Source organism: Crinia signifera, chromosome 1 (genome assembly GCF_055691185.1).
Source record: "Crinia signifera chromosome 1, ASM5569118v1, whole genome shotgun sequence".
NCBI classification, from domain to species: domain Eukaryota; kingdom Metazoa; phylum Chordata; class Amphibia; order Anura; family Myobatrachidae; genus Crinia; species Crinia signifera.
In genome coordinates, this window is record NC_139217.1 from 417,593,467 (window position 1) to 417,615,870 (window position 22,404).

Genomic DNA, 22,404 nt, shown 5'->3' on the forward strand with positions numbered 1-22,404 from the left:
TATAATGCTACCCAAAATCTTTAACTTCTGGGTAGGACCTCTAACACCTATCCATCTGTCCAGTAGGACCTCTAGCAACTGTTTCTGCCAAGGCTGCGGACATTTTTTGAGGGACATTTTGGGCAGCTTGGGCTGCAGTGCCATTGTCACACCACTAATGTACATTCTGTAATTGTCTGTTTTCGAGAAACAGACCAAAATATTTACTGCTGCTGGGTAGTGTCACTGTTCTGTATATTTCTATGCTAAATTCCAAAAATTCAATTTTTTGATTGAATTTGCCTGCCCAGCTTTTACATCAGTTCCTGGCAGTCAGTACACACACAGCCATATGTTCTTATATAGCTGCATATAAATCAAGTGTTGGCTGTGCTGCAGGGCCAACGCAATATTCTGTGAACAACATTCTATCACCAACATATTGTGGTGTACACAACTGCCGACCTGCTAGCAATATATCACCAAATACGTACCCAGCATTTTATATGCATACGTCATCAGTGTTCAGTTCTTCATAAAGATAGATTAAAAAACTATGTAGCTAGGAGGGGTGTTTATCCGGACTGAAGAAGATCCTTCATTCCTCCCATCCATATTGAAAGTTTGCAATGTGTTTGATCCTGTCTTCACAGGATCTAACACTGTATCCACTGTTCTCCCTGCTTGGGGCCTCAAATTCACATACACCCCTTGACCCAAGGGTGAATGTAGTGGTAGTGTTGGTCATACCAGAAGAACCTTCCATTGCATTCTATACATTTGAGGTCCATGCTATAAACCTTTGAGAAGCTGACACTTATCGTCCCCCTGGCATTCCCACCAAATTTCTTAATTGCTTTGCTTCCTGGCTCACTCATTTCTCTCTTTAGACATTCCATCCATTACATTAGGTGACATCATCACTCGGCCTCTCCCAATGGACCTCCTCACCCTCCGGTGAGAGGGGGAATCACTTGATCTGGTCTTCACTCACCGTTGCGATATTTCTGACTTCTACAACACCCCCCGCCACCCATCACCTGCTCTTAATAGCCCTCTCTGCCTTTCCATATTCTACCTCCTAAGGCTTCCATCACTAAGCGTAAAATTGAGGTCGTCTACAATGTTTCCTTATCTTCCCTGCTTAAGTCACTTCTTTCTTTCCTATTCTCTCTCAACTGTCCTGATTAATCCATTTCCCTATACCCTTAATGGCTAGCCTTGACACTCCAGCTGTTGTTGTACTACACATCCCAGCATGCTCTGCATCAGATTTAGCATGACCAAATAGCAAATGTGAAGCAGAGCATGCTGGTATGTGCACTTCAGCAACAGCTGGAATGTCAAGGTTAGCAATCAAGGCCATATACAATGCATCCCTTATTTTTGCCCTTGAATATGTTGCTCCATAGACCACTATTCACCCTCACAGATCAAAACCTCACCCTCAGCATTCCAAATGCACCAGAAATCTGCAAAAATGTTCACATACTTTTGAGCAATAGTGGAGAAATCACACCCTAAAGGGGACTTCCTCCATTTCAAAAGTATGTTCTTATCTCATCAAATGTATGTACTACTCTTTCCATCTATAAACAGCTATGCTTCAAGAACCTTATCTCTTCCTAATCTTTGAACCCCTGGTGTCTCCCCCATCTGTTCCTCCCCCTCCACCTCCCACTAAATCCCTTCTTGCCTCCTCAGTTATGCCTCTTTTTCATCCCGTTCCCATCTTGCTCACCCCCTCAGTCTCTCCCTCCCATCACTTTAAGTATGCCCCTGTCTCTTCTATTCTTAAAAACCTATACTTGATCCTAACTCCAGCTACCGACCCATCTTTTCCCACCCCTTTGCCTCCAAACCCCCAAAGTATATTGTCTAGAACTTTGCTGCTTCTCTTTCCTCTCACTCCCAGCTTAGCCCATTTCAGTTTGGCCTCCATCCTCTGCACTGCACAGAAACTGGCCTCAAGATCTTCATGCCACATCTAAGGGTCACATCTAAGGGTTCTTTGCTTATTCTATTTGACCTCTCTGCTGCTGTTGACACTGTTGACACTACTGATGCTGCTCTCATGATGACAAAACCCCAGCCCTCACTGACAAATGCCTCTCTCCACTCCAATCTATCATCAGTGCTGCTGCCCAGCTCATCTTCATACCTTTCACTGGCTCCCCTCCCTCTTCTGAATCCAATTCAATTCCTGCCTCCAAGTTTTTTTTTCTTCTGTGGTGCCTCCTGCCTCTGGAATTCTCTACCTCTCCCTATAAAACTCTCCAACACCCTATAAAACTTTAAACAGGCTCTTAAGACCCATTTCATTATCAAAGTCAGCCATCTGTCCTCCTAGCCATCTGTTACATTCTCCAGGGTGCATAGGCTCACAGTTTGGGAATCACTGGGTTAACTACTATATTACGCATCATGTTTCTTGGCATATTTGTGTCTATGTCACAAAAATATAAATTTACAGTCAGAAATAGATTCATAAATAATAAATGAATATTAAATTAACAAAGAGATGTTTAGTCTCCAGTGCAGCACAACTTGCCATAGAAACTTCAGGATCAGCACGTCATCTTCGAGACGGAAGAGCCAGGAATTACCCTTGCGTGTAGTTGTCATGACATCAAATGCAGCACTGTAGTCTCAGCTTCATGGCTGAGTTTTAAGAACAGTGTAAAGGGCATTGCTAGCGTAAAGGCTACAGGGACTGTTTCCTGCAATGGATTTTCTAACCTTCATATTGTATCTTTTTTCCATGATTTGCTTTCTCTTAAGTGTTGCTCGAGGCCTTTCCGGGGCACTGTCTTACAGAATATGCTGATTCAGTTTACCTAGGGGGGAAATGAAGTGGAAAATTGAATCTGCATTAATATAAGATGTGAGGGTTAGTTTTCTTGGTCTAGCACTGCAAAAGTTTAAAGCAAAGCTTTTTTTAGTTTTAACATTTTATAGTCCATCATTAGCTAATTCTTACAATGGATCTGAATATAAGTATTTTACAAAAAAAAAACCCTCATAATATAATGGAAGACTTTTCAGATACAGTAATACAAAAATGCATATTGTTGAATATTTTGTCATATATTTATTTATTTACAGTTTTTTTATATAGCGCAGCAGATTCCGTTGCGCTTTACAATATTCAGCTTTCTCATTAAACAAGTTTGTATATTTATTTAGCTTTCAAGAACTACCATAGAGTGAAAAAAAAAAAGAATTAAAATTGTACACTATAGATTGTATAGCCAAAAGCATTACCTTTTTATTGTTCTTAGCCAAAAAAGGCATGCTTCCCCCGAGGCTATGCACTGCAGCTTGTTAAATGACCACCATCCTGCATGTGTGTGTATTTACTGTGTGTGTGTGTGTGTGTGTGTGTATATATATATATATATATATATATATATATATATACAGTGGCATAACTATAGCTCCGCAGCCCCCGCCACCGCGGGGGCGCACAGAGAAAGTGTGGGCGCCGGGGGTCTGTGATGCTATAGTTACCTGCTGCTGTATCTGCCGGTACCTGCCTGCCGTGCCTTCATGGTCCCGTCTCTCCCAGCGCTGGTTTCGGTCCTGCTGCTATAATGAAAACTGACACTTAGAAAATGGCTGCCCCCATACTGCAGACAGTTTTTTGTCTGCAGTATGGGGGCAGCCATTTTCTAAGAGTCACTTTCCATTATAGCAGTAGGAGCCGGCACACCAGGAGAGAGGGGACCGTGACCGCAGATGCGGCCGGGCAGCAGGTACGGGCATGGGGGGGTGGGGCACCGAGGGTAGTGGGAGTGGGGCCCTGGTGCCAGTCCTGGTGTAGATGCAGCAAGAAAAAAGAGACTGGCACTCCTGGGTCTGGGTGAAATATTTGTATTAAAAAAAAGTAGTACCAACCAACGTTTCGGGCAGCGCCCCTTTGTCAAGGTTCTCACCTGCACCTTGACAAAGGGGCGCTGCTCCGAAACGTTGGTTGTTACCACTTTTTTTTAATACAAATATTATGGAAGAGAAAGGTTAAGACCCTGTATTGTACTATTCTTTAGATGCAGCACCTCCAATATCCCTCCTTTTAGGGGATACGGTCATTAGGTCTACAACAACTAGGTCGAAAAGCATTGGGTCGACACCACTAGGTCGACAGGCAACAAGGTCGACATGGGGTTTTTCACTGTTTTTTGAGCCGACGTGCCAACAGGCAGTATTTCATGCCATACCATCCACTAGGGCGTGATGGGAGAATAAAATAGTGTGCTGAGCGTAGCGAGGCACTGTGCCCGAAGAATTGTGAGTGAAGCGAGTAATGTGAGGGGATGCTTTGCACTTCAAACTGTGTCCATGTCGACTGTGTCGACATTCGGGTAAAAAACATTGAAAAACCCCATGTCCACCTTTTGACTGTCAACCTAGCCCATGTCGACCTAATGTTTGTGTCGACCTAATGCCATGTTGACCTTGATCCATGTCAACATTGACCCATGTCAACCTTAACCAATGTCGACCTTGCTGCATGTCGACCTAGTGGTGCTGACCCAATGCTTGTCGACATGCTTAAGATAAATATTCTTTTATTTCAAGAGATATCCGACGCGTTTCATCAGAATGACTTCATCAGTGGTAAAACCAATCAGGGATTGTATATATATATATGATCCAATCATCAGAACATGTTCTTAGCGATGTATGTTTTTTCAAAGAGTATAAGAAGATCTATTAGATAGAGGTCGATATAAAATAATGGGTACGCCCAATGTTTTATAATCTATAATCTGATAATTCTTCCAATGATTTATTACAACTAAACCCAACATCGTCTATATATCGATGCCAGAGCACCAGGCCCGGCCCAAACTCCTAAAATTCTGGTTGTGGAGTGAAGTGGTGAAGACTCCGAAGTGTTTTCTGTTTTTGCTGCAGCCATAAAGGTCTATGCACACTTAGAGACATTAATAATTGTATGTAGGCCCTTGGGATGTGCTCATGCCTCAGTTTCCTGGGGGCCGATTCAGATCCATTCAGATAGGCTGTGAATTTGCAGTCTGTCTGATTATCAAATAACCACGCATACGCTGCTCGCAGGGTGAATGAAACTTTACAGGTGTTTGGGGGGGGGGGGGGGCGCCGCCGTTTTCTGGGCATTCCACAGAAAATGCTGAGATTCCTTGGCTGTGACCTCAGTGACTTCCTTCTTCCCACGGCCTTTTGCAGCGCCATGTGAGTCCTGGCTCACTCATCGCTGCGAGCAGGGGAAAAATCATTTGATAGTGAATGATTTTGCCCCTGTGTCCACAGCTGCGTATGTGTTCGCAGCTGAACACCGGGGTAGGAAAGTGTGGGGGTGTAAGCATGCATTTGGTGGGGCGGCAGCTACCTGCTCACTGGGCCAATCAGCTCTCTACTGACTTTTTTCAAACACAGCCTGTAACATGGCAGTTGGCAGGTGATTGACTTAAAGACTTAAAATCCAAATTCCAAACCGTAGGAAGAGCCAAGACGGGTTTTGGATTGTTTTGGATCCACAAAATTCACATTGATTTCTGGAGAATTTTCTGCACCATATTCAGGTGTGCACACTAATACACTGCCGGCTACAGAAGTTGAGGACCAGATGAAAACAATAAACATATGTGGACAGTGACTTGGAGGTGGCGAAAAGTGAATGCAAAAAAATAATTGGTACTTGTTTCCTAGCACGGCGCCCATCGCATCGCATACCATTAGCCTTACAATGGTATGCAATGCGATACGATGCAATGTTACGCGATGGCACCCGACGTTATACAATTTAAAATCGTATACCATCGCATTGTATGCCATTGTATGCCATATACAATGGTATACGATTTTAAATTGTATAAGCACCCTAATGGGTGTTTTCAATGTTAAATGGCCCCCCTATAAGATTATTAATTGTATAAGCACCGTAATGGGTGCTTACAATGTTAAAAGCACCCCCACGCCACCCCCAGTATCAACGCCAACCAGAAGCGTGGCGAGCGCAGTGAGCCTGCAAGGGGCAGCGGTACGCGTCCTCCGACCTTTTCTTACCCCTACTTTCCACGTCAGCGTGGAGTTGATTTTAGATAGTGTGGCAAGCGCAGCGAGCGCAGCTTCTTGCCCGAAGCGTGGCGAGTGGACGCTGAATACATGTAAAGTAATACGCTTCCCCTCGCGGGGCTCGCTGCTCTTGCCACGCTTCGGGCTCAGGGGTTCGCTGCACTATCTAAATTCAACTCCATGCCGACATGGATAGTAGGGGTATGAAAAGGTCGGAGGACGCGTACCGCCGCCCCCTCGTGGGCCCGCTGTGCTCACCACGCTTCGGATTGGCGTTCATAGTGGGGGTGGCGTGGGGGTGCATTTAACATTGTAAGCACCCATTAGGGTGCTTATACAATTAAAAACCGTATAGGGAGGCCAAAATCGCATCGCATGCGGCTATATGGCATGCGATGCGATACAATGCATAAGATGCCATACAATTGAAAATCGTGGGCGCCGTGCTAGGAAACAAGTACCAAAAAATCAGACTGGTGGGCGTGTTATGGGAGTACTGTGGGTAAATAATTGAAAAGACTGTGTTTTCAGCACAGCCATGTGGGGTGGGGGTGGGTTACAGCCAATGTGTAGCTCATCTGCACAGTTGACTGAAAACTGTATTATATTATTGCTATACAGTACTTCCACAACAGCAGAGCAGTAGTTGTTCTAGCTACAGTACTGTACTGGAGATTATTGTCAGTATGTTCATTGTTATGCACTCAGTATGTATGGCAATTATTTTTATAAGACTTCTTCTCATCATCAGGCATTTGAAGTACCTGTAAATAATTAAAATGAAATATTGTCATAGCAATAGCTGAATTATTCGAACAACTGAAACAGCCAGTATGTGCGTGCCATGCTGCACCACTAGACAGAACAAATGCCTGTTCATTTCTTGTCAGATTGGCAGCAACTAAACACGTCAACACTTCCTTCTAAATGAAAGTAGGCTATATCTAAAAGTTATGTTTCTGACAGCAGTTTACAGCAATTCCACTTATTTGTTTTTATTGCTGTGATAGCCAATATTATTCGTAGTACTGTATATTATATATACATTTTATAAAATGGTGTATTATAATGATATAGGTATATCTTATTTGTTGATTACTTATTATCTTCTTTTTCTAGTGCGCCAGCAAAAAAGACAATCCTTTTCTTCTTTTCTTCCTCTTGTATTATAATGATATAACATGACTATACACACTAGGGGGGTTATTCTGGTAGTCTCCCAAACCCCGTTCGGCGAATGGACGCCAACCCCCCGCCCCCTCGAAGTGTGGGTTCGCCCGCACAGGCTGCGAATGGATGTTTTGCATAAACATCCATTCGACTACCTCGGGTTACCACCCACATCGAATGATGTGTTGCGTGCACGCATATATAAGTGACTTTTAAGTTACTTACATATGCGTACACGCTGGCGTGGATATGGCCGGCCAGCTGACATCCGGTGATGTCAGCTACCCGCCCCCCGCACCAGCATCACTGCCTCATTACCATGAGAATGCCCAGCATTCTCATGGTAACACCCATGGAACGCTGGGTGTTCCCATATGGTAATGGAGCAGCCCGGCGCCCCTGCCCATCTCCGCCCCCCGCACGCCACAATGGGTGCGTGCAGCCGGCAAACTGAAAGTTTGCCGTGGGTGCACGCACCATACGTCTGCACATGCGCAGAAACCCGTCTGCGCATGCACAGACGCGCAACATCGGTCCTGCGTGCGAATGAACGCAGGACCGAACAAACGTGAATAACCCCCTAGATCACATGACCTTTATTTCCCAATAACCGCACATCTGAGTTACCACACACCTGAACTACAATACAGCTAATCACAGAGCACCAACTGTATCACTTTGGAAGTGTAAGCAATAGCATCACTCGCAGTGATACTACTCACAGAAAAGCATCACATCGCTGCCTCACGGATGGCAGCACATATCTTCCTCACTCACAGCAACACATCCTTGCCCTACTGGCAGCAGAACATCAAAGCCTCACTGACAGCAGCACATTTCTCTCATTCAATGACAACATCACATCCCTGCCTTAAAGGCAGCAGCACATCCCTGCCTCACTCACAGCAGCACATCCCTGCCTCACTCACAGCAGCACATCCCTGCCTCACTCACAGCAGCACATCCCTGCCTCACTGTCCCTATCTCCACAGAAAAGATGTTGTTCACACACACAGCATCTATTCACAACTCCTCAGCAAGTGACAGGTCGCCTCCCAACCATAGGCGAATTTAGAAATATGGTAATGGGTGGTCCCACCCATTTTCTACTCGTTCCAATGACAGTTTTTGTGTTTCTATTGTAAATATACTGGCCACAGCTCTGGATATGAGACAGATAGTTACTCAGAGGGCGGAGGTTCTCACAGTTGATCTGATGGCTGAACCTTTGCAGCTGTAGATCACAGAACTGAAAGACGGGATCTACAGTAGTTACACAAGATGCCTTCTGTGGCAATATCGTATTTTAGCATAAGCAGATGCTACTGAATAGTGTCCACCTGTGAATTAGCCCCAAGATGTACTGTATAAACACAGTTATATTATGAACAATGCTATCCACTCACCTTCTGACTTGGCTTTCCACCGGGTATGGTGATGTGACACTGCCATGTGATTATCTCATCTATTGTGTTGGATGGTTGTTTAAACTCTGATCAGAAATATACAGCAGGACTTTTGAGTTATGCCTCTGCCGTATCTTGTAATGATATAACTGATGAATTGTATTTTCACCTTACAGGAGATGTCTGTGAACCCAACCCATGTGAAAATGGAGGAATCTGCTTGTCTGGTTTAAGCGAGGATATCTTTACATGTGAGTGCCCAGCTGGCTTCCTTGAACCCAACTGTTCTAGTGTTGTGGAGGTTGGTAAGTGCAAGCTTTTTACCACAATGTCGTTTTCTAAATCTTTGCCATTGGCACCTTCAATATGTTCATTAAATGAAAGTTGGAATTGCAGTACATCAGTATGTATAAGGAAATAGCGTTCCCGCTAGGCTGTTTTAGCTGCACCCTGCCCGATTTTGAAAGGGCAAAATGCGCACTGCCCCTCTAGCAACACCCTGCTAAAAGAGCCTGCTGCCTGTCCCCGCCCGTGTGCATGGGGAAGCCCAGTGCCGCCGCAGATGGCGATGCCCAGCGCTTCCACGGCAGCGCAGTGACTTTGGCCCTTTTGTGATGTCGCGGCCCGGGCACGCCCCTAATGTAACGTCGCCAGCCTGGGACCACCCACAACAGTGACGTCGGTGGGCCCAGTCCGCCCCCTTATGCTGCTCCAATGCAGCATTGCCCTGCCCTGCCCAGTTCCCAAAAGGAACACTTGGAAACTACATAATTATATGGCTGGAAGTGGTAAAGGTCCAACATTGCTAAGGATGAGCTTTGGGGTATTTGCAAGTTCTAAAGACTACAGTATATTATAATTTTGATGATCTTATCCCTCAGGGGCAGTAACAGCCATGTTAATATTTTGGGACTGAAGTGGTCCTGCAGCACAGTCTAAAATTCAGATAGCGGAACCACACTAAGTCCTGTTCAGCGATGTTGGGCTAGCAGTTGGCATTACTCCCCTGTTTGTATTTTGGGCAGTGCTGTAGCCCCTCCTCTGGAGCCATCACTGATTGGCAGACATATAAAAATGTTTCTACTGTACATGTTCTGTAACTATGTAACCAGGTGCATCTACTACTGTTGCTGACCAGGACAGCTCTGAGCAGACACATGTTATTTCTCTGTGCATTTGGAGTAATTTATGCCTATTTTCTGTCCAACTCTGCACCAGACCCCTAATTAACTGCACCATCAACGTAAATCCAATAATGCAGAGTTTGCAAATAAAGGTTAATTTTCTTTTTAATGACTAGTAGAACATAGAGGTAATTTTCAGCAAACTAGTCAGCGTTGTTTGACATTTTTCACAAATATATTCCCAAATTGTTTTTCAGATTGAATTGCAGGTAATTTGCTTGCAAGAGATTTTGATCATTCCAACAGATAAATGTATAGTTTAAAATGTAATTTTCTAACAAAAACAGACAAATAACTATTTTAACATTTGAACATCAAGTGATGTAATTTGTAAATAGTTCCTTCCTCGGTAATATGTTCAATAACAAGTGTATGTATATGCTGCGTTACCATGGGTAGAGTTAAAAGGGCTTCTGGCAAATCTCTGAGTTTGAGCAAATAAGGGGTTAATGTATTTCAATGAAGGTAACAGACATATTTAAGGTGCTTGCTTTATGTCACCTTTGGTTATTTACTCAGAAGTGCCCTGTTATTCCAGAAGAGCACTCAAACTTTGCTATTGCATTTAAGGGTTTCAAGGAAAAGGTTATCTATAATGTCTATTTGATTTTGTTTGAATAACCTTTTTACACCCATACATGCCCATATACAGATGTAGCGCCTCTCAGCCAGCCCAGGGAATCATCAGATTCCCTGAGCTGGCAATCGCTGGTGGAGAAGCGCTGTATCCAGAGGTGTAGGGAGGGCGGAGCAAAAGTTCCGGGCGCCGAAAGATCATAGGGCGCCGGAGCCATGCACCGCAATGGCATTCCTGCCCTCCCTGTGTGCCTTAAGCCCGTAACTACCTGCTCCAATGGGGAGAGCAGCGGCAGAAGTGGACCTGCTGCCATTCTGTGCTGGCGACGGCAGCAGGGAGAGAGGGAGGAGGAGATGACCCGCTGCTGTCCATAGACGCTCCCTCCCAAGCCGGTCTCTGTGGACTGAAGGAGGGAGAGAGGGAGAGAGGACCTGCTGCCGCTCTGTGCTGGCGGTTGCAGCAGGGAGAGACGGAGGAGGAGATAACCCGCTGCTGCCCTTAGACGCTCCCTCCCAAGCCGGTCTCTGTGGTGGAGGGAGAGTCTGAGGACCTGTTGCTGCCCAGAGCTGATGGAGGAAGATGAGGGAGAGGACTACATACCGAGTCTGACACCAGGCAGATCTCCTGCAGCACTCCCGGCCCCAATGCTTAATGAAAACACTGCTCTTCTGGGGACACACCTGCAGGTATTGGGGGGGGGGGGTATCTGTGTGCCCCTGGTCTCTGTACCCTATAGAAAGTAAAATGGCAGTTTGTCCCAGACCCACGGGAGGGGGGGTGGCATCCACCTGAGAGCCTGAGGGGGGGGGGGGGGGGCGCGAAACATGCCCTTGCTCTGGGCACTGTGGCACCTAGCTACACCGCTGGCTGTATCTGACGGGGGTGCACGAGCATCTCACATGTACTCTAATTCTAATTCATAACTCTAATTATAGGTTAACCCTTTGAATGCCAAGTGAATTTGTCAAATGCCAAACTAACATTTTTATTCATCATAATGACCTGTAATATTTACCTTATATAGGAAATACAGTACATGTATAATCTTTTTTTACACAACATTTTTTATTTTAATTTATATAACAAATGTGAGCGACGCTGGAATTTTTAGCGGATATTTTGCACATCTCTCATCTCTCTCAGAGATGTTGGCACTGAAAGGGTTAAGATAGTTTCCCATAAACCACAATTTAGTGGAGCAGGAGAAATCACCCGGTGACGTGGGCATCAGGGGCAGGTAGCTGTCATTACCGGATGTCAGCTGCCCGCCCACTTCCTTCAGAATGTGCATGCCTATCTAAGGTTGCTCTGAGCAACCTTAGATGTGTGTGTGCCTTCCCCATCATTCGGTGATGTGGGTGTTCCCCCACAGGCTGCAAATGGATGGCACAGTCTGCGAATGGGTGTCAGCCAGGCCACGTTTCACAAGGCGGGGTTTGGTGGACTCACAAGGCTGCGAATCAACCACAGTAACCTCCTAAGTGTGTACAGTAACACAACACAATAATGCATACATCACATTGATACACATAATGGACTAAAGAATCTAACTTAAAATGCACCATCTGTGGAAGCTTCTACTACAGTATACTGTATATGTCAATTTGGCAGTGATACACCATGCACATACACCTTCCTTTGCCATACATTTTCAATTGTAAACTCTCCTATCCCTTGTCAATAGGAGAGAATGGTGGAGTTGGAGGTCATGGGGCAAATAGATGTCCCATAACCCCCAAGGCTAGATTGGCTGGAGGTGCATATATGACAAGAAAATACAGATGCAGCCACATTCAGCTTACCTGCAATGCACTTGCGAACACATCATGCATGCATTTAGGGCCCAATTCCAACCCAGTATGCAAATATTAAAAGACCACGCATGCGCACGGTACGCTGTGCACATGTGTGAGGTCCCCTTGCGAACAAATCCAGTGATGGCGAGCCATTGCTGGACGTACGCAAGGTGATTGACAGAAGTTGTTGACAAGCATTTGTGGTAGGCACCACAGCATTTTCTGGGAGTGTCGCTGCCTGCCGCACAGGGGCGGGTTTCCACTCCTTAGGGGGAACAACAGCACAGCGATCAGATCTGATATGGCCTCTTAGTTTGCCGGGCTCCAAATCTTTGCTAAATGAAAAGTGAATGGATCGCGGGTATGAATATATGCACACAACCGTGAGTGTGCACTTGCACCATGAAGAAAAAAAAAACAGTTGTAAGCGGCAGCTTGGATTATCATGGCTCCATCTGTATGGTAAATTTGACCTTTTCCTGTTCTCATACACAGTATGCTTTCCCATCATTCTTCCACTGTCACATACCCTTTCCTGGTTCCTCTCTGCTGTGGTGTCTGGTGGAGGATGGTTATGAGATTCACCAGCTCCTGGTGCTACTATTCTATGTGGCAAGGAACTGTTGCACGGGCTTGTTACTGTCAATGATGTCTCACATTACGGAGAACAAGCATGTGTAGTGAAGTGCAGCACTCCTATTTTAACCTCTCTGGACACATGCTCAAAGCTTCTCAAGTGTCCACGAGAGGGAGACCTATGGTCAGACGTCTTCTCAGATAGCACGCAGAAGCTAGTACAAAGTGCTGCAGATCCCTATGTATGACTTTTTCATTACACGCCATATTTTGGAGTAAGCTGTGTTGCTGTAAATGAAGTCTTAAGTGAATTGATGCTTTCTGTTCTTTGTATTGTCATTATTCTCTTTCACTAATTACTTTGTGGTAGATCAATAGTTCTTTAAAATGCTCTAACTTTTTATCTGTTAGTTGACCACATACCTCCAGAAGCTGTAATTAATTTTGCTTGTTGTTTCTCTTACCAATTCATCATTTATATTGTTTTACTTTTTCCTTTGGTACAGCTACAATATAGATTAAACAACTCTCGTGCAGTTCTAGTGCTTTCATGTGAAGCTGATGTTATGGCAAAACTTTATAAGTTACTTCCCCTCAGCAAAATGAACAAACCTGGAGTTCTTCTGATATACCATAGGCAGATACTTTATTAATAGAAAGAGATTATTCAATATGCCGGATATTATCCTAAGGGATTTAGTATATTTTGTTGACATTCATCATGTTGGCACTGATAAAATGTCGACATCAGAATGTTGACAAAACATTGGTGTTCTAGTGGTTTATTACCTGGTACGTCGGTACAGTGGCTCCAGTAGTTTCTTCTAGGTCCAGCAGTGACTTGATATAGACTTCCTCCACAACCTGGTGCAGTGGCAAACGCAGGATTTTCAGAAGTGGGTTTCCAGAGGTGCGGAGCAAAGCACGGAGATGGACACTTAGGTGACCCAGTATATGCCGGGTCAGTTAAAGTATTAGAGATAGACCAAATGTATATAAATAATAATAATAATAATAATAATAATAATAATAATAAATAAATATATATATATTTATATATATAGATAACAGCAGTGTAGACCCCTGGGCATGGCAATGCATTGGGGCCCCAGGCCCCTACCTATCCTCCAGCGGTAGGGGTGGGGGGTGCTATGAGCGGAAGCTTTGATGTCCCGCGGGTGGTAGGGGGTATTATATCAACCGCTCAGCATGTAGGGCCTGGATCAGTAATTTCCACTAATTACCCCTTTACTGCACAGATGGTGAGAGATGAGGTGGGAGAAGGGGGCATTGAGCTTAATGAAGGGGCCCTGATACATAACTTCCAGGGTGGTAGAGGATGTTTAATATGCAGAGGAGGGGTGTATAGTGGAGTGGGCTTATTATTCATATTTTCTGGTGGGAGGACAGCTTGCTTGACTGCAGATATATCCAGTTCCCGGAAATATATTTCTTGGATTTTAATGGAATTAAAAACTAGATAATCCCACCTACCAAATGGTATTGGGGACTAGGGGATCAGAGTTCAGGAGGCAGAGCAATCTGCCAACGAGAATATAAAACTACATACCAGGTATGTGGAGCTGGAGCAGTAACCAGCTGCTGGAAGGCTAATATCTCTGGTTCTGGGCACAGTAGAGAAAAGCTTCTAGTGTTCATCAAAGGGGGAGAGTCCCAGCTTTTGGAATATATCCTCAGAAAAACTCTAATGCGGGGTACACACCAGGACGACCCGCTCACGATGCACATCGTGAGCGGGTCGTCAGTGTCTCGTCCGACCCGCTCATGATGACGCGGGGGGGCACGACCCGCTCACGATGTGCACCGTGAGCGGGTCCGATCCGATGCCGACCCGCACCCGGCTGTATGGTCGTCATTGAGATCCTACCTGCAGCAGGTAGGATCTCAATAACGACCGACCGACCCGCGGGACCGCGCATCGGATCGGTATCGGTCCACACCAGGTCAGAAAAGGGCCCAATCAGCACACAATCTACATCCAATTGATCGGAATTGGATCTAGATTGTGGGGATTGGGCCCTAGTCGTCCTGGTGTGTACCCAGCATAAGTCAGACAGAACCTGAAATATCTGACTGGGGAGGGCAATTAACAGGCTTGGATGGGGACCACTGCTTTGAAGTCAGATATCTCCGGTTCCCCAGGGCCGATTTTTAAAATTCTTGTACCCATGGAAAGAGGGGACCCTCAGCTTTCAGACTAGGGTCCCCAGATTCCTGGGGGGGGTTCTGGGTACTCATAAACCCCCCCTGCGTGCGCTACTGTGGTGGGAAGGACAGTATGACTAATCGTAGCCCATCCTTAGGGCCTAACCCTAACCTCCCCTCCCACAGCCTAGCTCCAACACACACTAACATGTTCAATATTGATATTTCAACAATAACAACACCAAATGTGTTGGCATTGTGATGGGACATGATGAATGTCAACATTGTTGATGTGAAATGATGTGGTCAATTTATTAAAGCTTCTAAAAATTAAAAGAGCTAATGTTGCCCTTAGCAACCAATCACATTCTGTCTAGAATTTCTCTATTGCGATTTAGAAAATAATAAACAGAATGTTATGGGATCCTAACGGCAACGTCAACTCTTTTAATTTTTAGAAGCTTAAGTAAATTTACCTCTATGACTACTGTACAACTAAACCTCAGTGTGTTTCCTATGTTTGTGTTTATGTGTCTCTTGTGTGTTTGTGACATCGAAAAAGTGGGTTACAGAGTAATCACTTTAGATGCATTTTGACATTTATTATTATATCCTAAGAAGTGTGTCCATCGACCATGGTCCCGCTGATCAGCCACCGGTGTCTAACTGCCACTCTAACAGACGCCGACTATCTTACGTGCCGGGTCAACTAAATGTGGTCGACCATACCATGGTCTATCTATTTATTATTTACAGTTTCTTATATAGAGCAGCATATTCTGTTGCGCTTTACAATTGGAAACAACAGTGATTAAACAAACTGGGTAGATACAAGCTGACATAGAGATAGGAGGGCCCTGCTCGCAAGCTTACAGTCTATAGGGATAATAGGAGGGATTCAGAAGGATAGAATTCCATAGCATGGCAGTCCCACCAGATTACAAGACAGTCATGATGCGATGCAATTAGATATAAATGCTACTGGAGGTTGTGTGGGGGTTCCTGAATATGATAGGCTTGCCTGAAGAGGTGAGTATTCAGGGAATGCTTGAAAGTTTGGAGGAGTCTTAGTGTGCATGTAAAGGCATTCCTTTGGGAAGCATGAATGGTGTAATGGTTAGCATTACTGCCTCACAGCACTGAGGTCATGGGTTCGATCCCCACCATGGCTCTAACTGTGCGGAGTTTGTATATTCTCCCCGTACTTGTGTGGGTTTACTCTGGGCACTCCAATTTCCTCCCACAATCCAAAAATATTACAAAGTAAGTTAATTGGCTTCCAACAAAATTAACCCTAGAATGTCTGTGTCTGCATGTACATATGGTAGGCAATATAGATTGTAAGCTCCACTGGGGCAGCGACTGATTTGAATGTTCAAATATTCTCTGTAAAGTGCAGTGGAATATTTGTGCGCTATCTAAGAAACTGTAAATAAATTAATAAATTCCATAGGGCGGGTCCTGCCCAACAAAAATCATGCAAATTCTGTGCAGAGCTGAGGGGTCATGTGGGGATATATTTTGAGATAAGCAAAGAGATATAAGTCGGTGTAGTCTGAGTAATGGCTTTTTGTATGTAACTAGATCTAAAGCCCGTAGACCCAGGGTCTGGATAGCGCTATTAACACCCTCATCATTAACCTTCTCATTAGTGATCAGAAGTAATCCTTGCAAACAAACCAATCACTTCAGCAACAAAAGTGGCAGTGCTTGTCACTGAAGTTCTTGGTTTGTCAAACTGTGCATGTCCTTTTTAATACCCAACATAGAAGTAGGTGGGAGGGCCCTAGGGTTTTTCCATCTTGCACCACTTTTCTTTTCATACTAGGCTTTATTTTAGGGGGCAATGGGGATGGTATTTTTTGCATAGAAATGTTATTGGTTAAAGTTCTAATACATTACTTATTTGCAACACACTTTAAACAGATATACATGCCACCACATATTGTCCATGCTGCTTTGCTGTTTAGATAAGAAAGAGAAAGGTAAAGAATATTGTGAGCTGTGAACTTTAAAATGGACTGTAAATGACTGTAAATAAATGTTTATGAAGTTATTATAATTTTAGGACTAAAAAAGCTGGTGAAATTTCATGATATTAGCTATTTTTATAATTTGTTGATGATCCAAGCCTGAAACCAAAACACAAGTGAGGTTTTGCAAATTACAATCAAAACACAAATTATTACACACACAAAAACAAAACATGGAAGTCAGTTGTGTAGCTAGGTGCCACAGTGCCCAGAGCATGGGCATGTTTCGTGCCCCCCCCCCCCCAATTTGTATTACGCAGTAATAAAAGGGAAAATAGAAGGGGCGGGGGTGTGTGCCTATATGTAAATAATAACTTAACATCATGTGAGAAAAATATGAGCACAGACCTGGAAGAAGACAACTCGGAGACAGTGTGGGCAGAGATAACCGACAATAATAAAAAAACAAAAAACAAATTTATAATAGGGGTATGCTATAGACCACCAAATATAAACGAAAGGGAAGAGTCTCTTCTTTTAAACCAAATCAAACAAGCATCAAATCAGGGTCAGGTATTAATTATGGGGGATTTTAATTTACCCAACATTGATTGGGAAAATGAAACAGGTAAATCAGCAAGAAACAATGGGTTCTTAAGCTTACTTAAAGACCGGCTTATTACACAGACAGTAGAAACTCCAACTCGTGATGAGGCACTCTTGGACTTCGTATTAACAAATAACACAGACTTAGTTTCAAACACAAAAGTAATTGAACAATTAGGGAACAGTGATCACAATATGGTTTCACTGGAAATCAACTTCAGTAAATTACATCAAAAAGGATCTGCAAAAATACTAAACTTCAGAAAAACGAACTTTGAATTATTCAGGGAAGCCCTAACAGGAATTGGGTGGGAAACGGTTATGGAGGGAAAAAATGCAGAGGAAATGTGGGCTACTCTATAAAAAGGTGCTTGATTCACTAACTATTGAATACATTCCAAAAGTAACTAAAGGTAAATTCAACAACAAAAAAGCCACCATGGTTGGACAAAGAAGTAAGGTCAGCTATCAACAATAAAGCCAGAGCCTTTAAATTCTATAAAAATAACTTGAATGAGGAGGCATTCGCAAAATACAAAGAATCAAACAAAACTTGTAAAGGGAAAAAAGAAAAAAGACTTGCGTCCAACTAGTTCAACCTGGTATAGATATCCATTGCTGATTTGGGAGGTTCTGGTATTTTACAGACAAATGATATTTCTTATTTGTACCCATGGATGTTTTTCTCCAGTAAATGTTTGTCCAACTTTGCCTTGAACGCATTTAATGAGCCAGCCGTTACCACCTCTCTGGGAAGAGAGTTCCAGAGTTTGACTATTCTGACTGTAAAGAGATTCTTTCTACTAGCTGAATGAAATATTTTTTCTTCTAATCTATACTCATACCCTCGTGTCCTAGATTCCTTTCTAGTAGAAAAGAGGGTGTGTGACAGTTCCTTATATTGGTCCTTGATATACTTGTACATGTTGCGCATGTCCCCCCTTAAACGTCTCTTTTCTAATGTAAATAGTCCCAAATTGCTTAATCTCTCCCCGTAGCTTAAATTCTCCATTCCCCTAATAAGATTTGTTGCTCGCCTTTGGACTTTTTCGAATTCTATGATGTCCTTTTTATAGTGTGGGGCCCAGAACTGTACTCCGTACTCGAGGTGAGGTCTCACCAATGCTTTATATAGTGGCATAATTACCCTTGAGTCCCTAGTTTCCATTCCCCTCTTAATACATGCCAGAATTTTGTTGGCGTTTTTTGTAGCTACATTACAATGGGCACTACATCCCAGTTTGCTGTCTATTTGGACTCCTAGATCCTTTTCAATTATGGAATTACCCAGTTTCTCTCCGCTAAGATTGTAACTTGCACACTGGTTGTGTCTCCCAAGGTGCATAACCTTACATTTACCTACATTGAACCTCATCTTCCATTTTTTTGCCCACTCATATAGAATTGCAAGATCGTTTTGAAGCATGGTGACATCTTCTGATGATTTGATGACTTTGCTAAGTTTTGTATCGTCCACAAAGATTTCATATGGTCTATTCACAGTGATATAAGGCAGTTACTGCTGTTAAATTTGAGTTTTATCTGAATTTATAGGGTAAAACCGGAAATAGCTATTTATACTGTATTTCTAGTACGGTATTAGAGAGATTGATTATATCTGGCAACTAAAGTAATAGTCTATTGGTCTAATTAATAACGTGATTCCAGAATCATTTATTATATACACAATAATTGACGTTTCATTTCATGAATTGTACTATTCCATTAAAACATTGCATTGTATTCTTTGTGAATAAGATTAAAAAACCCCAACGGGCTATTCCTTTATTCATCTAGTGTATGTTTCAGTCTATTGCTTACTGGGAAAAAGTTGGAAAGTAAGTCCATTACACCTACAGTATACCATATATTCGACTTAAGAGGTATCCTGAGCTAACCCCTGGATGACTCTTCTTTTCTGGCAAGGTAACTAAGACTCGGGTGGATGCACTACTAACACACATGATCTCAAGTAAGAGAAACATGTGCTACACAAATAAAAGAACATTAAAGAATACAGTAATGGGGTGTGATCAAGATCCTGGAATTTAGATTATTGACAGAATACCAACAGTAGAATCCCAATGGAGTTTTAAAGATAAGTACTGTACCGTGGTTAGGGATAGGCTGCAGGTGCGGTGGGGTGGGGGTTGGTATTTGTGTTATGGCTAAAATACTTATTGGTAAATATCTGGATTTTGATCATTGGAATGCTGCTGTCTGAATACTGACCGTTGGGATACTAACTTCCGGGTTTCTTACCCAATCCCAATAATTATATATCAAATTTTTACTGAGAAACTTACATTTTAAGATTGCAAACACTGTACAACTAGCAGTCTACCAATACTCTATATGGGTCACCATCTGCAATTGCAAATGCAACTCAGTATGGGCAGAATTTGATCGACTTACACTTGCCAGAAGAACCAACAAAAATCTAATCTAAATAAATCATCATCAACTGGCAGAATGTGCTAAAGAAGTTGACATTAACAATAATTTTCTCACTTACACCAGTGTAACACACTCTGTACTGATTTCAGACAAGCACAAATTTAACAAGTACATTAGTTTACAAAAGAGATACAGTTCTCACCTCATTGGCTTTTTCACAGCTATGCCGGCAGAAATCTTACTAAATAAATAAATAAATAAATAAAGTTTTCATTTACATGTACTCTGCAAATGAGTGTTTAAAGACATTTAACATTCCTATTGTTCCCCTATATAAGTAAATTAACTGTTCATGGCAGACATATAAAGTACTTAAAATTGCCAAGGCATGCCATCAGATCGCCACAGGGAAAACACATTGGCACCCACAGGAAAAAAAAAAAACATTGCATTGGTATCATTTGCTAAGGATACAGAAACGACTGGAGCAGGAAGAGACCAGTGAATAAAAGTTTAACTGATGGTGGTGGCTGTAAATTGGTGTGGGCATCTTTAGCTCGGGGCACACTTGAGAACAGTTCAAGGCACAGTGGTTGAAAAACGCTACTCTAGAAAGTCATAAATCAAGAGCAGTCCTGATTAAGGGGGGTATTCAATCTGAGGGTCACGGCAGTCGAGCTTGCTTGACCACCGTGATCCAGTCCCGTTCTCGGTCAGCTCGACCGAGAACATGCAGCCCTCCCTCCTGCGGGGGAGCGAAAAGGGGGCATGGCCGCGAGTTGCGGCCAGGAAGAGGCGAGCTGCAGCCTGCAGCTCGTCACTTCCCGGCAGTTCTCGGCAGAACGAGCCCGACAGCTAGTGATTTTGGGTTCGTTCTGCCGAGAAACCCTGCTCATTGCTGTCGGGGAAGACAGCATTGAATAGGGCCCGGCAAGCATCTCCCCGACGGGAGATGCTCAACGGGGATTGAATATCCCCCTAAGTTTAATATAACCAGTTATTCAACAGCAAAGGTTGGATAGGCAGATTAAGCAGGGGAAGTAGCAAACTTCTTTCCAAGTTTGCACCCAGGCCCTTATTCTGGTTGGTGCGGTAATATCCGCCTGCGTTCGTGCCGCCGATGTTTTGTGTCTGCGCATGTGCAGAGGCATCTCTGCGCATGTGCGAGCGGGGCATACGGCCAAATCCCGCATGAAATGTGAACACTCCGACCAGGGGGTGGAGAGGGGCGTGAAAGGCTATTTGGGCTCATTACCATATGCGTACGCCCCGCGTTTCATGGGCGTTCCCATGCAAACGCTGGGCGTACGTATGGTAATGCGGCCGTGACGCACGTGTAGGGGGCGGACATATGACATCGCCGGATGTCAGCTGCCCGCCCAGATCCCTGCTTTTGCACGGAAAAATGTCCGTGTGGTCTGAGGTTGCGGGAGTTGGTGGACCACTCGGTCCTGCATTCGATGGTCTGCGACCATCGAATGATGGGGGAGGTTCCCTGAGATGGAGGAGGTGTATTCATGAAAAATACACGTGCGGTCCGTTCGGACAGCTTCTTGCCGCGTACGGACGGAGTTGGCGATCCGTATGGAAGGCGGGGTTTCGCACACACGGTCCTGGCCGCATATTCGGATCCGGCCGCACCGATCAGAATAAGGGCCCCAATGCCAATGGACGTCACAAACCCTGTTAATGTTCAGAAATACTAAACGAGTGTCTGAAGTGCTAGGGAACGCAGGTGTGTGATGTATGTGTCAGCATCCACCACGGGGGAGGAATGCCAACCTCCGAAAGCCAACCAAGAGAATTACAGACCGTGTGGCGCTCAATGATACATACAGTAAGAAACAATTGTAATAATAAAAATTACCACAATTTATTATACACAATAAATCATATATATAAAAACAATACATTTATAAATAATAAACCTCCTAAGGGTAAAGGAATAAAAACAATCAGACCATATTGCAAGATATCACACTTTCTTAGTGAAGTTCGTAATATGCACAATGCTGGAATAACCTAATGTTGGCCCAATAAGTGTTAATCTTTAGATGATACATTTTTAGTCCAAAAGATAATTACATTTATTAATAAATAGTTAAAGTGCACAGAGATATCCGATACTGTTGACTTCCAGGGCCATATGCACTAAGATTCAAAAGTGACAAAATAGATAGTGATAAACAACCAACCAATCAACTCCTACCTGACATTTTTCAAACACAGTCTATGACATGACAGGTAGGAGCTAATTGGTTGGTTTTATTATCACTCTCTACTATTATCACTTTTTGAAGTTTAGTGGATCTGGCCCTGTGGTTGTATAATGTTGTCTCTCAACCCAATAATTGGTCAAAAGAGAATCTAGAATGTTTCAACATCTGTAACTGACAGTCAAAACAACCAAAACACTTTGTGCCTAATTCAACATTGATCGAAGGGGCCAAATTCAACCCCGTTCCGATGGTTGCTGGTCTGCACGTAATTGGGAGTGCCCATGAAAATGCTGGGCGT

The 22,404-nt window shown here is 43.6% G+C and overlaps 1 protein-coding gene across 5 annotated transcripts in view; it reads left to right on the top strand.

The window, feature by feature from the left end:
• Positions 1-22,404, top strand: part of EDIL3 (EGF like and discoidin domains 3) — a 510,230-nt gene that overhangs the window by 89,538 nt on the left and 398,288 nt on the right. For all 5 annotated transcript variants that reach the window (XM_083151831.1, XM_083151829.1, XM_083151832.1 and 2 more), the window contains exon 2: positions 8,789-8,917. In XM_083151831.1, coding sequence (XP_083007957.1) covers positions 8,789-8,917 — 129 coding nt within the window. The remainder of the gene's footprint in view (positions 1-8,788; positions 8,918-22,404) is intronic.